Source organism: Nematolebias whitei, chromosome 7 (genome assembly GCF_014905685.2).
Source record: "Nematolebias whitei isolate Nwh7 chromosome 7, NemWhi1, whole genome shotgun sequence".
NCBI classification, from domain to species: domain Eukaryota; kingdom Metazoa; phylum Chordata; class Actinopteri; order Cyprinodontiformes; family Rivulidae; genus Nematolebias; species Nematolebias whitei.
In genome coordinates this window covers 21,850,525-21,864,283 of record NC_056504.1, presented here as the reverse complement: position 1 = coordinate 21,864,283, position 13,759 = coordinate 21,850,525, and the positions used below count along the sequence as shown (strand labels likewise).

Genomic DNA, 13,759 nt, shown 5'->3' with positions numbered 1-13,759 from the left:
GTGTGTGTGTGTGTGTGTGTGTGTGTGTGTGTGTGTGTGTGTGTGTGAAACGAGTGAGGCTCATCTCTGTGTGTGAATAAACGAGCAAAGACACCTCGGGTGGAGGTAGCTGATCAGTGTTTTGATCGGTGCAACAAAAAAGCTGACACTGTTTTGGGTCGAGGCTTGTGTGGGCTCCGATCAACGCACGGTCAGCAGCTCGTGGAGTGAAAGGATTACAAAATAAAGTTTGAGGGCCGTATGAGAGTGGTTTATGCTGAATGAGAGATGGGGCTCTTGGAGCAGAGTAATGTGATATATAAAATCGTGAAAAAACAATCAAATCGGGTAGTAGCGGTAATCAAACGAGTTTATGCGAGAGACGGAGCAAGAAGGAGAGAACTAAATGCAATGTTGACACAGCTGGTCAAAAAATAAGATGAAAACTCCAGACAGCCACTCACAAGAATAATGTGGGACAGAGTCAAGCAAATATAATTGGAGATGTAGGGACTCGCAGAAAAAAAGGTGACATGCAAGTCTTTCTGGGGCCGCAGACAAATTAAAAAGGACCAAAAGAACCATGCAAGAGTCAAAAAAGCTTATGAATAACTGGCACTCATTTGCCAGAGTGTGCAGGAGTTGAATCAGGAGGAGTACACAGGGAAACAACCTCCACCCTATGTGACTTCTCAGACCTGTCCAACGGCGCCCCCTGCTGGAGTGTACCCAGTAATGCACGTGACATCATGTACCATACACATAGGGAATGAGAGCTGGAAAGAAGTGGAAGAGGAGGCAGGTGATGAAGGAGGGATGAGCCGAAGGATGGAAGCAGGACGAAGGAGAGACATCAGCTAGCAGCTGGCTAGCTGACCAACAACATCTGAGAGGAACCTCTGATTCAGGAGCGACTGAAATAGAGACAACAAGAGCAGCAGAGGCAGGAACGAGCACTTCAAAGACTCGAGTAGCAACTACATCAGAACAAATGCAGAAAACAGTGAATTTTGAAGGAGAACTGACTGGGACGTTTGAAGATTCAGATGAGGAGCAGCCTATAGGTAGGAGACTAGCCAGAGAGCGGAAGCAGACAGATAGGTTGACTTATGACGACCTGGGGCACCAACTTCGAGGCAAGACAGATTACGTAGTTGAGGATAAGGAGACACAACTGCACCTGACTGGGGACACCGTAGGGAGCAATTTGCCGTTAATCACCATACCAGGACTGTTGGGGGGAGCTCGGAGATATAAACCATTTGCTATGAGGGATATAGAGGCCATTGTAGACAAGCTACCACCTATTTCAGAGGGAGGGTCGAGGTGGTTAGACCAACTGGACACTCTGACTTTAGGACATACACTGGCTGTGGGTGACCTTAAAGCCATTTTGGCTAGGTGTGCGAATCATGTAATGGTACAGGCTGTTATGAACACTGTTATCGATGTGGGCCACCACCAGATTGCTGTTTCAGCTTTGCCAGACGAGAGACCACTGCATGAGTTTTTCCATCCGATATCTCCCATCATCAGAAAACTGTATCCACTGCCATTAGGAATGCCCATCCCAGAGTTTAACTGGGACAAGAACATGGAGCCTAGTGAGTTTATAGAACAAAGTAAGGATGCTTGGTTGAAAATCACTGGTAGACATGCGCAGTCCGAACAGCAAAAACGGTATTTTAGGAAGGCTGTACTTGAAGGTTTGCCTAGTGACGTTGTGGACGACCTCGAAAAAAATGCTGACTTGCTTGCAGCTGATGCTGAGAGGTGGGAGAGACATGTGGTACATCGTCTTAAATATGCTAAAAAACAGAGAGAGAAGGAAGCAAATGAGCTATAGGACATGAAAAATCAGTTGGTTAAGCTTAAATTGAATGAGGCCAGACATAAAATAAATGAGGAGAAAAAAGTGAAAGAGAAAAGACAAATGGCGGTTCAGGAGGGTGTCGAAACCTCCACACCAGGGGTAGTTGCTGTGCAACAGTGGTCTGAAACGTCTGGTCCGCGGGTCAGAGGGGGACATCCAGCCAGGGGAGCTGGACGAGGGAGAAGGGGTGGCGGTGCGGCGCGGAGGAGTTGGGGACGTGGCGTCTCGCGCTGGGGATGGTGGGGGGGATGCTTGTTTTCTCTGTGGTCAGCAGGGGCACTGGGCGAGATATTGCATGCACCCAGGCCCACCTCCCCACCAGCCAATGTGGGAACAACAGCGGCCGTACCAGCAACCTATGAGAGGCCAAACACAATACCAACAGCAGGCAGAAGTGCCCCCTCAGATGCAAGGAGGGAGGGGCTCGCAAGAACAATGAGACGACCCACAGAAAATCCTATATGCTTGGGGAGGGGCAGACCCAATGCTAGATGTCGAAGTGAGAACTGACACATTGCCGTTTCTAGTCGACACTGGAGCGACATTTTCAACAATCAACCACACACCACCTGGCTGCCAGATGTCACAGCAGTCAGTGGAGGTTGTTGGATTTTCTGGGGTAAAACAGAGACTGCCTGTAACAGTTCCCCTTACCACTAAAGTGGGAACACAAACACTGGCCCATCCTTTTGTGATTGTGAAAAATGCACCAACGAATCTCCTTGGGAGAGATCTTCTCATAAAGCTTGGAGCGTCCATTCTTTGTGCACCTGATGGACTGATTGTCCGGCTCCCGGATGGAACCACCTTGAACTGTGGCCAGGTCACCATTTCCCACTCTCAATGTGTGATCCAACCCGTCCAAGATGAGTATGCTGACATCTACTGGGGGCTGATTGAATCTGAGATCCCTGGGGGAATGGGTGTTTTCTCTGCATACCTGGCGTGGGAGCCATGGTTCCGGACTCTTGAGCCATACACGCCGCTCTCAGACCCCTTACATGTAACCCTCTGTTATGACAGAAAAGGTGACGAGGTTTTTCAGGATCACTTTGCAGAGTAACTACAAGGGAAAATATGGTCAATTAAAACAGGTAACATTCATGCGGGAAAACAAAGGGTGGCAGCTATTGTAAACTTAACTCTAGACCAAGAAGCTTGGTATATGATGAGCACAGAAGCAGTGCCTCACATGTCACTGGGCTTAAATCCAAAATATCAAGCTAAAGATTTAGGTCCAATGGTAAAAATGGCTTCAGAAGCCAGAGACTGGGTAAAAACAGCTGTACCACGTATCTGGTTCTCGCCTAGCTGTAAGTGTTATTCAGTGGATTCTGAAGCAAATGATGTAGCTTTATTACAGCACAATGTCCTCCCCATGGAGCATGGACATGAACAGACTGACCACCCGCTCGCGTGTAAGCTGATGGATAGAATGCTTGAATCGTTATGGTCTGCAGGACCCACGGACGTGGGACTGACAAACTGCGCTCCCGTATCGTTTCAGGTCCAAAACACATATCCCATTTGGCTAAAACAATATCCAGAGTCAGAGTCAGAGAGTCAGAGTTTCTTTATTGTCATTCGCACCTCATGTGGTACATGTGGTGGAGCGAAATTATGTACACAGGGTCCCAGTTACATCCAACAATAAAATGTATAAGAAAAACAGTAATAACATCTAAGATATGAACTAAGAAAAACATCAACTAAAGATACACTAAGCACTCATAACATAAAACATTGAACATCAGCACAAACATGAACATGAGTCTGTGAGCAGATGTGCATGCATGAACACATCAACATTGAAACAGATCAGCAGCAACATGAAACAGATCAGCAGCAACATTATATGGTTTTTCACAGTGATTATTCTAGTTAGAGATTCATGAGTCTAACAGCCTCAGGGTAGAAGCTGTTCCTCAGTCTAGTGGTTCTACACTTAATGCTCCTCAACCTCCTTCCTGAGGGGAGTGGGGCAAAAAGTGTGTGCTGGGTGAGTGGGGTCCTTCATGATGCAGGTGGCCCTCTTCCTGCATCTGGAGGTGTAGATGTCTGTGGTGGTGGGGAGGCTGACTCCGACAGACTTCTGTGCAGCCTTCACCACTCTCTGCAAAGCTTTTCTTTCTGCAGCTGTGCAGCCTCCATGCCACACATTGATGTTGGAGCATAGGATGCTCTCCACTGCACACCTGTAGAAGGAGGTGAGGACTGAGCTTCCCAGACCAGCTCGCCTCAGCCGTCTGAGGAAGTAGAGTCTCTGATGAGCTTTCTTGATCAGACTGGTGGTGTTGTTGCTCCAGCTGAGGTTGTCATTCATGTGTACACCCAAGTACTTGTAGCTGGAGACCACTTTCACCGCAGATCCTCTTATGTTCAGGGGGGTGTAGATGTTTTTGTTCCTTCTGAAGTCCACAATCATCTCCTTTGTCTTCTTCACATTGATGTGAAGGTTATTCTCTTTGCACCAGCTCTCCAGGTGTTCCACCTCTTGCCTGTAGCTGGACTCATCATTGTTTGTGATGCATCCCACCACCGCTGTATCATCTGCAAACTTTACAATGTGACAGCCTGGATGGGTAGCTGCACAATCATACGTGAGCAGAGTAAACAGGAAGGGGCTCAACACACATCCCTGAGAAGAGCCAGTGCTGAGGGTTATGGTGGAGGAGGAGAGGTTGTGGATCCTCACTAACTGTGGTCTGTTTGTTAAAAAGTCTAGTACCCAGTTGCAAATGGAGGGGCTTAGTCTTAGTGTGGATAGTTTGTCCATCAGGGTTTGGGGGATCATGGTGTTGAAGGCGGATGTGAAGTCCACAAAGAGCATACGGACGTAAGAGTTTTTCTGCTCCAGGTGGTTGAGCGCAGTGTGGACCACAGAGGAGATAGCATCCTCTGTTGATCGGTTCTCACGGTATGCATACTGATGAGGGTCCTCGTTGATGTTGATGGTTGTTTTGATGCGAGTCATGACCAGTTTTTCAAAGCATTTAGCGACAATCGGGGTGAGGGCCATTGGCCGATAGTCATTCAGACCAGTCACTGTAGAGCTTTTTGGGACTGGGATGATGGTGGCAGTCTTCAGGCAGGTGGGAACTGTCTCCAGGGTAAGTGAGGTGTTAAAGATGTCTGCCAGCACCTCACAGAGCTGATCAGCACATTCCTTCAACACTTTTCCAGGGATGTTGTCTGGGCCAGTTGCTTTGTGCGGATTAATCTTCCTGAAGGTACTCCTTACTTCTGCTGAGGTCACGCTAAGATGCTCTTCATCCGGTGGTGAGGTGAGTCTGGTGCTGGGTGGTCTGTTCGGGTCTTCAAAGCGTGCATAGAACTTGTTGAGGGCATCAGGCAGAGATGGGTCTTTGGGGCATTGTTCACTCCTTCCTTTATAATCTGTTATGCACTTAATGCCCCTCCACATGCTCCGAGGGTCTTGTGAGATGAATTGACCCTCAATCCTCTTTGCATATGTGCCCTTGGCCCTCTTAATACCAGCAACCAGCTCTTTTCTTGTCCTACTCAGCTCCTCTGAGTTTCCAGACCTGAAGGCAGTGTTCCTGGCTTCCAGCAGGGTACTCACCTCTGCATTCAGCCAAGGTTTTCTGTTTGGGTAGCTTTTAACATTTCTGATAGTGGAGACAGTGTCAGTACATGTACTAATGTAACCCAGAACTGAGGATGTGTATTGGTCAAGATCAAGCGAACCTCCATTTTCAGCAGCTTCTCTGAAAACCTGCCAGTCTGTTCGGTCAAAACAATCTCTCAGTATGGGGCCACTGTTCTGTATCCAGCATTTAACTTTCTTTTGTACCAGTCTGGAGCGTCTCAGCGGGGGCATGTAAGCAGGAGCCAGGAAGATTGAGATGTGGTCTGACAGTCCTAGGTGGGGGCGGGGTTTGGCTTTGTATGCATCTTTTACGTTCGTGTAAACACGGTCCAGCGTGTGGTCTCCACGTGTTGGAATCGCCACATGTTGATAAAAGCTCGGGAGAGTCCTTTAGATTCACGTGGTTAAAGTCTCCGGCTACCACGTAAAGAGCCTTGGGGTGTTTGTTCTGCAGCGAGCTGATGATCCACACAAACCCGTCACTGAAGAGGGAATTTCTGAAACTATAGAGGGGTTAAAACAAAGTGGGGTCTTGGAACCCTCATACTCTGATTGGAACACACCAGTTTTACCTGTACAAAAGCCAGGTACAGGCAAATTTCGTATGGCACATGATTTGAGAGCCATAAATAAACTACTGGTCACGCCCACCGTGCCAGTACCGAATCCCTATGTGGCCTTAAGTAACCTGACCCCAGAACATGAATGGTTCAGCTGCCTGGACCTCGCAAACGCCTTTTTCTGCCTTCCCCTCGCAGAAGAATGTAGAGACATATTTTCATTCATATATCGTGGAGAAAAGTTGCGATATACGAGACTGCCGCAAGGGTTTGCGCTCTCACCAGGGATTTTCAATCAAGTGTTAAAACAAGCTCTGGGCAATATAGAACTGCCACAGGACACAGTGCTTGTCCAGTATGTTGATGATTTGTTAATCGCAAGTCATACTGCACAAGACTCGTTACAAGCCACCGAAGCCGTGTTGCGACAGCTACATGCCTCCGGGTTTAAAGTAAGTAAAAATAAACTCCAAGTGACGCGAAAACAAGTATCTTTCCTAGGGAGAATTATCTCTCAGAAGGGAGCAGGCCTTTCTTATTCACACCGCGACACCATCCTACATCATCCAAAACTGCAGACAGTGAAAGAAATGCTGTAATTTCTGGGCCTGACAGGTAACAGCAGAAATTACATCCCAAACTACACAGGCCTAACACAAACTTTGCGCGCCTTGGTTAAACAGAAAGGAATGAGAAACCTCACAGCTCCATTGGACTGGACTGAGGAGGCTGAAAGAACATTTATTGACATAAAACAGCATCTCAGCAGAGCAGCTGAGTTAGCTCTCGCTGACTACGGAAAACCCTTCTATTTGGATGTTTCTGAAACAGGAGGAGTGATAAATGGTGTCTTGTTTCAGAAACATGAGGGGGGTAGGATAACATTAATGTATGTTAGCGTCATGCTAGACAACACAGAAAAAAGACATTCGCCATGCACACAACATGCAGCAGGTCTGGCCAAACTGATTCAGAAAACAGCTCATCTGGTGATGAGACATTCTCTACATGTGTTGACTTCACACACTGTAGTTGCATATGTTAACTCACAAAACTTCACTATGTCACCATTAAGACAACAGCGTATAAACAAAATATTGGAAGCACCAAACTTGTTTACTCATGAAGGGATTAACATGGCAGACAGAGTAGGCACTGGGGAACCACATGCATGCCAAAAGAGGGTGGAGAGAGATGAGAAGGTTAGACCAGACCTAGAAGCCACACCTCTGGAGGAGGGACATGTTCTATTCAGTGATGGTAGTTGTTTCCGTCAAGAGGATGGACAGCTCAGTGCTGGCTACGCGGTGGTACATCAAACAGACCAGGGGTATGATACAATAGTTCAGGAGAGACTGTAGGGAGCTCAGTCAGCACAGAGGGCTGAGGTAAGGGCCCTAATTGCAGCCCTACAGTGGGCTGAAGGAAGAAAAGTCACCATTTTCACTGACTCAGCTTATGCTTTTGGAGCAGCGCACGTGGAGCTGGCTCAGTGGATGAGAGGAAGTTTTTTAACAGCAAATGGAAAGCCAATTCCATCCATCCATCCATTTTCTTTACCCACTTATTCCATTTTGGGTCACGGGGGTCGCCGGTGCCCATGTCCAGCAATCACTGTGCGAGGGGCGGGGTACACCCTGGACGGGTCGCAAGTCCATCACAGGGCCACATAGAGACAAACGAGACAAACATTCACTTTCTCATTCACACCTAGGGACAATTTAGAGTTACCAATCAGCCTAACATACATGTTTTTGGTCTGTGGGAGGAAACCGGAGCACCCGGAGAAAACCCACGCATGCACGGAGAGAAATGCAAACTCCACCTAGAAAGGCGAAAGCCAATTAAACATGAAAAATACATGAAAGAACTAGCAACAGCCTTGATGTTACCTGCAAAGGTAGCCATTGTAAAGTGTAAAGGACATGTCACAGAGACATCAAACACGGCCAGAGGTAACTCTCAGGCCGACCAGGAGGCCAAGAGGGTGTCAGGCTACATCACTGGGAGTCAGATGATGCTTGTTACAGCTGAAGAGGAATGTGGAATGAGATGGGATGCTGAAACGGTAGCCTGTTGTCAACAAGGAGCAGCTCCACAGGAGAAATCAGTGTGGATTGAATATGGTGCTGAACAAAAGGATGATGGACTCTGGACAGGACCAGGAAACAGCGGATGGGTCCTACCATTGACCTTAAAGAGGATAGTTTTTGAAGAAGCACATGGTTTGGCTCATGTGGGGGCACACCAGATGGGAAAAAATGTACTTAATTGGTGGCACCCTCACATGAAATCTATGATTAAAGCATTTGTGAAAAGCTGCACTGTGTGTAATTTGTACAACTCTAAACCAACCATTAAGACGCGTGAGCAAGGGAAATTTCCAATAAACATGACACCGGGTCGGGAGATAATTATTGATTACACAGATATGATTCAAGCGATACGAGGATTCAAATATCTGTTGGTTTGCGTGGATGCCTTCACGGGGTGGCCAGAAGCTTGGTCTGCGAAAAAAGAGGACAGTCAAACAGTCGTTAAGTGCTTGATAAACCATTATATACCGAGACACGGGTTTCCAACTAAAATAAGGTCGGATAATGGAACGCATTTTAAAAACTCAGATCTTCAGAAGGTTGAAAAAGCATTAGGATTGAAGCATGCTTTTGGGACAGTTTACCACCCTCAATCTCAGGGGAAAGTTGAAAGATTAAACAGAAACCTCAAACAAAAAATATCAAAGATCTGTGCACAGACTCATTCCAATTGGCTTGATTCATTGCCTATAGCGCTCATGGCCATTAGAGCATCGATTAATAGGGGTACAGGTTTCACCCCTTATGAATTAACAACAGGAAGGTTTTTCCCTGGGCCTCAGCAAAATCTCGAGTGGCCCTCGGAACAAGTAATGAACATGTCACACAATATGTATTATAACCCACTCAGAGCTTTGTTGTCTAGCTTTGCTCAACAGATTCCAGATTCCAGTACTCCTCAGGAGGAGGAGTCGTCGAGTCTCACTTCAAACTGGGTCCTGTTGAGAGTGGTGAAACGTAAGTGGACGGAACCAAGGTGGACGGGGCCGTACGAGATCAAAGACCGTACCTCACACGCAGTACGTCTGAAAGGAAAAGGCTCCACGTGGTTTCATCTCAGCCAATGTGCACCTGCTGAAGAACCCCACCGCTCGCTGAAAGAAGTCGAAGCAGACCTGCTGGAACAGCAGGAGTAAAGATCCCCACGGCATCTGGAGGGGGTGATCTGAACTTCGTGGGAGTTCATTCTTTGCCCCTTATTGAAAAAGGCAGCAGCAAAATTTGGAGAAGAAGTCTCCGCTCTGCCTAAGTCGGTCAGACAGGTGGAACGGGGAAGGAAAGAAGATTCCCAGCCCTGACCGTGAAGAAACGAAGACGCAATACACTGATATAGATTTTAAACATTGCACACACGTCAGTTAAAACGTCTGCTCAGACTGATAAAGTTTCTGATGACTTTACATGAAGACATCTCCGCGGGCCGAATCCCGCTGAGCACCAAAAGGACCCTTGTGGACGAACAAGGCCTCCCACCGCAAGCTCAAGCACAGAAGACCTGTTAGCTAGGAGTGTTTAATATGAGTGTTTATCTTTTCTTTCAGTCATTCTGAGGAAACAACCAGAGCTTTTTAAAAGGGTCGGTGGATTCAATTGAGAACTCTAAATATTCAAAATTTTACTTTATTCAATTGAACAACATAATCATTCTAAAATTCTTCGAGGTATTTTAAAGAGAGGTCAATCTTTTGGTATTTTTCAATTTTCAGGGGTCAATTTTGGCTATTTTTGAGTGTTTTATAAGTTGTTTTATAACTAGTGGTTTAATCGTTTACTCATTTCAAATTTAATCTTCCAGTAGTTTGGTAATATTTTAATTAACTTCTAAGGTTTACTCATTTGGTATTTTTTACAGGTTTCGAAGTGTTACACCATGGGTCTGTTCCAGAACCCCTGGAGGATTACAATAATATTGGGTGTGGTGACAGTGTTACTCACTTCCATAATTTTTCTGTGTGAACATTACTGTGTAATTCCAGGTCACTCCCGCTGCCAGCATCAACAACTAAGGGTCAAACGCAGCGACCCTATATTCATGGCCTGGTCTCAAGTGAATGAGGTGGATCATCTGGCGTTGAATCTGTCTCATAGTTTTCAAATGAGCAGCTGGCACCGTTATGCTCAGTTTTTGGCCAGAAGCCGTCACAACGCTGAATGTTATGTGTGTACCAAAATCAGTTTCAGCCTCACATCTGACCTTACGTGTTAAACCCATCGAACGCAAGTTGTCTTTCTGCAATACAGTTCAAGAGGTTATGAGAAAGATCCACATTGTTGTAAAACTTGCAGGTACTCCCTGATGCAATCATCTCAGGTAGTGGTGCTGAGTCAATTTGTAGAATGGACCCCAGAGGAACAATTTCCTATTTGTGTCTACCGCCACCTGCAGGACGCTTCTCAGAAGGCGGTGGCCTCACTGCCTCCTGACAGTGTCAAGCTGTTTATCATTCTAGGAATCATCAAGTTGGGGTGCCTGACAGTAATGGAACGTATCCTGTCGAGGATCTAGCCTGGCTGTGTGGCCATGCTGTACTGCTGATATTACCAGCCAACTGGACAGGACTGTGTGCACCGGTTGCCGTGACAGATGACTCATTCATGGCTTCCTTAAGTAATGGTTCTCATTATGTAAGACACAGAAGGGCTATTGACATCAAACCTCATGACTCTCTGTGGGGCACAGATGTGCCCCAGGAGTTTAAGCACTGGACAACTGGGGAAAAGGTCATGCTTTCACTGTTTCCTTGGGTTGGTGTGGGCTCACTTCTCTTAAGGGTAGAAACTTTAGACTATCGCTTTGGAATCTTCCTAAATGCTACTGTTAGAGCTTTAGAGGGCATCTCTGCTGAATTGACTGTCCTGCGTATTATGGTTTTGCAACATAGATTGATTTTGGATTTGTTAACAGTATCTCAGGGTGGGATTTGCCCGATTATCGGCAAAGACACCTGTTGCACCTATGTCCCGGATGAGACCGGACACGACCCCCAGGCCAGGGTGACCAAAGCCTTGAACCAACTTAATGCGCTACAGAAGGCTAAGAGTAAGGATCCTTCTCCAGGATCCTGGAAGTTTCTGTCTTGGTTCACGAGCGGCTCTTGGAGTCAGATTGTGCTAAAGATCTTGGCCACCCTGACTGCAATTCTTATTATTTTTTGTGTTTTGATGATTGGTATTATACCTTGTGCTAGAATGATCGTTCGTAGAATGATTCAGGTTGAGACTGAAACCGCTAATGTCATGACCCTGATGCAGCACTCAGGTGACACCTCCGCAGATGATCAGAGCCACCTGGAGTGGGCAGAATCAAAATATCGGTAAAATCAAATCATACGTGGTGTGGTCTCCCGTAAATATGGGGAGACCAAAAGAGGGTGTGTTGGATTTGATATCTTTTATATCTTTTGACAAGCCTTGACATTTCTCTGATGATGTGAAATGATGCATTTTCTACAAGGTGTGTGCGTAAATAATCATACACTAATTACTTCATGTTATATATAATCTCACAAGTGCTAAGGATAATCATACACTAATTACTTCATGTTATATATAATCTCACAAGTGCTGAGGATACACACTGCTCACACATTGATTAACATAAATAACGCTAAATCACAACATTCATATACTTTATACTTAACATAGGTTGAATATTTATGCTCACGCACTAATAATAGTTCAGTCACACAGAAAACGTGTTTTAAAACTCTATACAGATGAAAGCCAGAGTAAGTGTCCTGCGTTCCAAAACAAAGCTCGTAAATCAACCCTTATCAGTAGAAGAATGAGCCGAAGGCTGTCTGCGGCCTTCGGAGTTACCATGGAGTTACCATGGAGATAAGATCTGCTCCTGAGTGGCTGAACATGGTGTCACTCGGACCATCAAGAGGGTTTGACATCACAAGTCTGTCCGAACCCGAAAGGGCGGGACATGACAAACCTATAAATCTCGCTCAGACACAAAGTTTGGTTGAACAAACCAGGCTGATTGACCAGGCAAGGTTCGATCTGACTTGTTCCTCAGACTGCATTCTGATTACATGTAATATCTACATACTTTAACTTTGTCTCAATTAAATCTTTAATACTAAGGTGAAGTGCTCCAGAAATTCTGTGCTCGGGTCATTTTGAACACCCCAAACCCTTCAAATATTTCAGTTGGTGTGCAATGAATCTGAAATATATGAAAGTTTCATTTTTATCATTACATTATGGAAAATAATGACCTTTATCACAATATGCTAATTTTTTGAGAAGGACCTGTATAGCTGAAAAGGTAAAACAAGCTTAAATTACCAGAAGAAAGCAGAAAGAACATGTTTGCTCAAGTAGGCTTAAAGTAAAAATGAGCACAAAGAAATGGAAATTATCTGAAAAAAATAGAGCTGAAATTAGCACAAAAAAAAACATGAAAGGTAGCAATAAAAAGCTGAAAGAAGTTGAAATTACAAGGCAGAGAGCACATTTTTGTTGAAGTAGGCTGAAAAAAAGTAGAAATGAGTGCAAAAAAAGTGAAATTAGCATATAAACAGCTAAATAGTAGCTGAAATAGTAGAATAATCTGAAACTTGCATAAATAACTTTAAAGGAGCATAACAAGCTGAAATTAGCAGGAAGAAGTTAGAAGCACAAAATGTTGTAGTTAGAAGAAAGAATCTGAAAAGAGTTGAAAAAACAGCTGAAAGTAGCTGAAGCAGAACAAAATATGAAAGGAGCAGTAAAAGATTGTAAACACATCTAAAGATTTGAAGGATGTAAAATGAGCTCAATTAATTTTCTGAAAAAGAAAAGTGGCAGAAAAGTCAAAATATTTCAAAAAGCTAAAGCTGCACCAATACCAAAAGTCACAGCAGGATTGTCCTGAAAGAGTTGAACAGATTGATACATGATTTGTGGAAATGGCACAAAAACTGTGGAACGAGAAAGATGCTGAACGTACAGAAGAAAATTGGATCACAATAGAGTGACTGTTTCATAAACATTCACACAACTAGAAGAAATGAAGAGTTTGGAAGAAACAGGACACTGCTGCAATATCATGCGTCAGATTTACACACACAAGATAAAACAAAATATTTATAATGAAGACACGTTCCACAGGTAAACATAAACACTGTGGACAAGACAAGACTGTGGCACATATTTTATTTTACTGCCAGAAGTACAAAAGTAAAATAATTGGTTTGATTGACAGTCTATAACTAAATGAAAGTAAGAGGACACATTCCACCTTCCAGTCCAGAGGACATGTTGTTGAGTGTCCCTCCAGTCCAGATGGTGGCAGTGATACATCCAGTTGATGTTTGACAGCTGCCACAGAGAATCTTCTGATGAGCTGCTGAACCTCCAGCTGAGTCAATTATCAGCAGCTTGTTGTTTGCCAACTGCCAATAAACCTCAAAGAAGACGACAAGGCTGACTGGCTTCTTGTGATACAATGGAGGAGCATGTCCTTAAAGGTGAGCTACTTTGTGGTTTTCTACTAACACAACTATTGATGACAAGTCCTTATTCCAAATGCATTACCTTAAAGGAAAGCAAAGCTTCGAGTGCTCCTCTCCATCAGAGCTGGACAAGAAGTTTTTTGGAGAACAGAGTTTGTTGTCTGCTTTATCTCTGGAACAGCCGTCTGTATGGAAGT

General features: G+C 45.0%; 1 protein-coding gene across 1 annotated transcript; it reads left to right on the top strand.

The window, feature by feature from the left end:
- Positions 1-1,540: 1,540 nt before the first annotated feature.
- LOC119412171 lies at positions 1,541-9,259 on the top strand. The gene is given in 5 exon segments (XM_037679148.1): positions 1,541-1,583; positions 1,999-2,091; positions 2,719-2,855; positions 5,917-7,514; positions 8,342-9,259. Coding segments are annotated over 5 exon segments (2,784 nt in total). The 3' UTR covers positions 9,255-9,259.
- Positions 9,260-13,759: the final 4,500 nt, after the last annotated feature.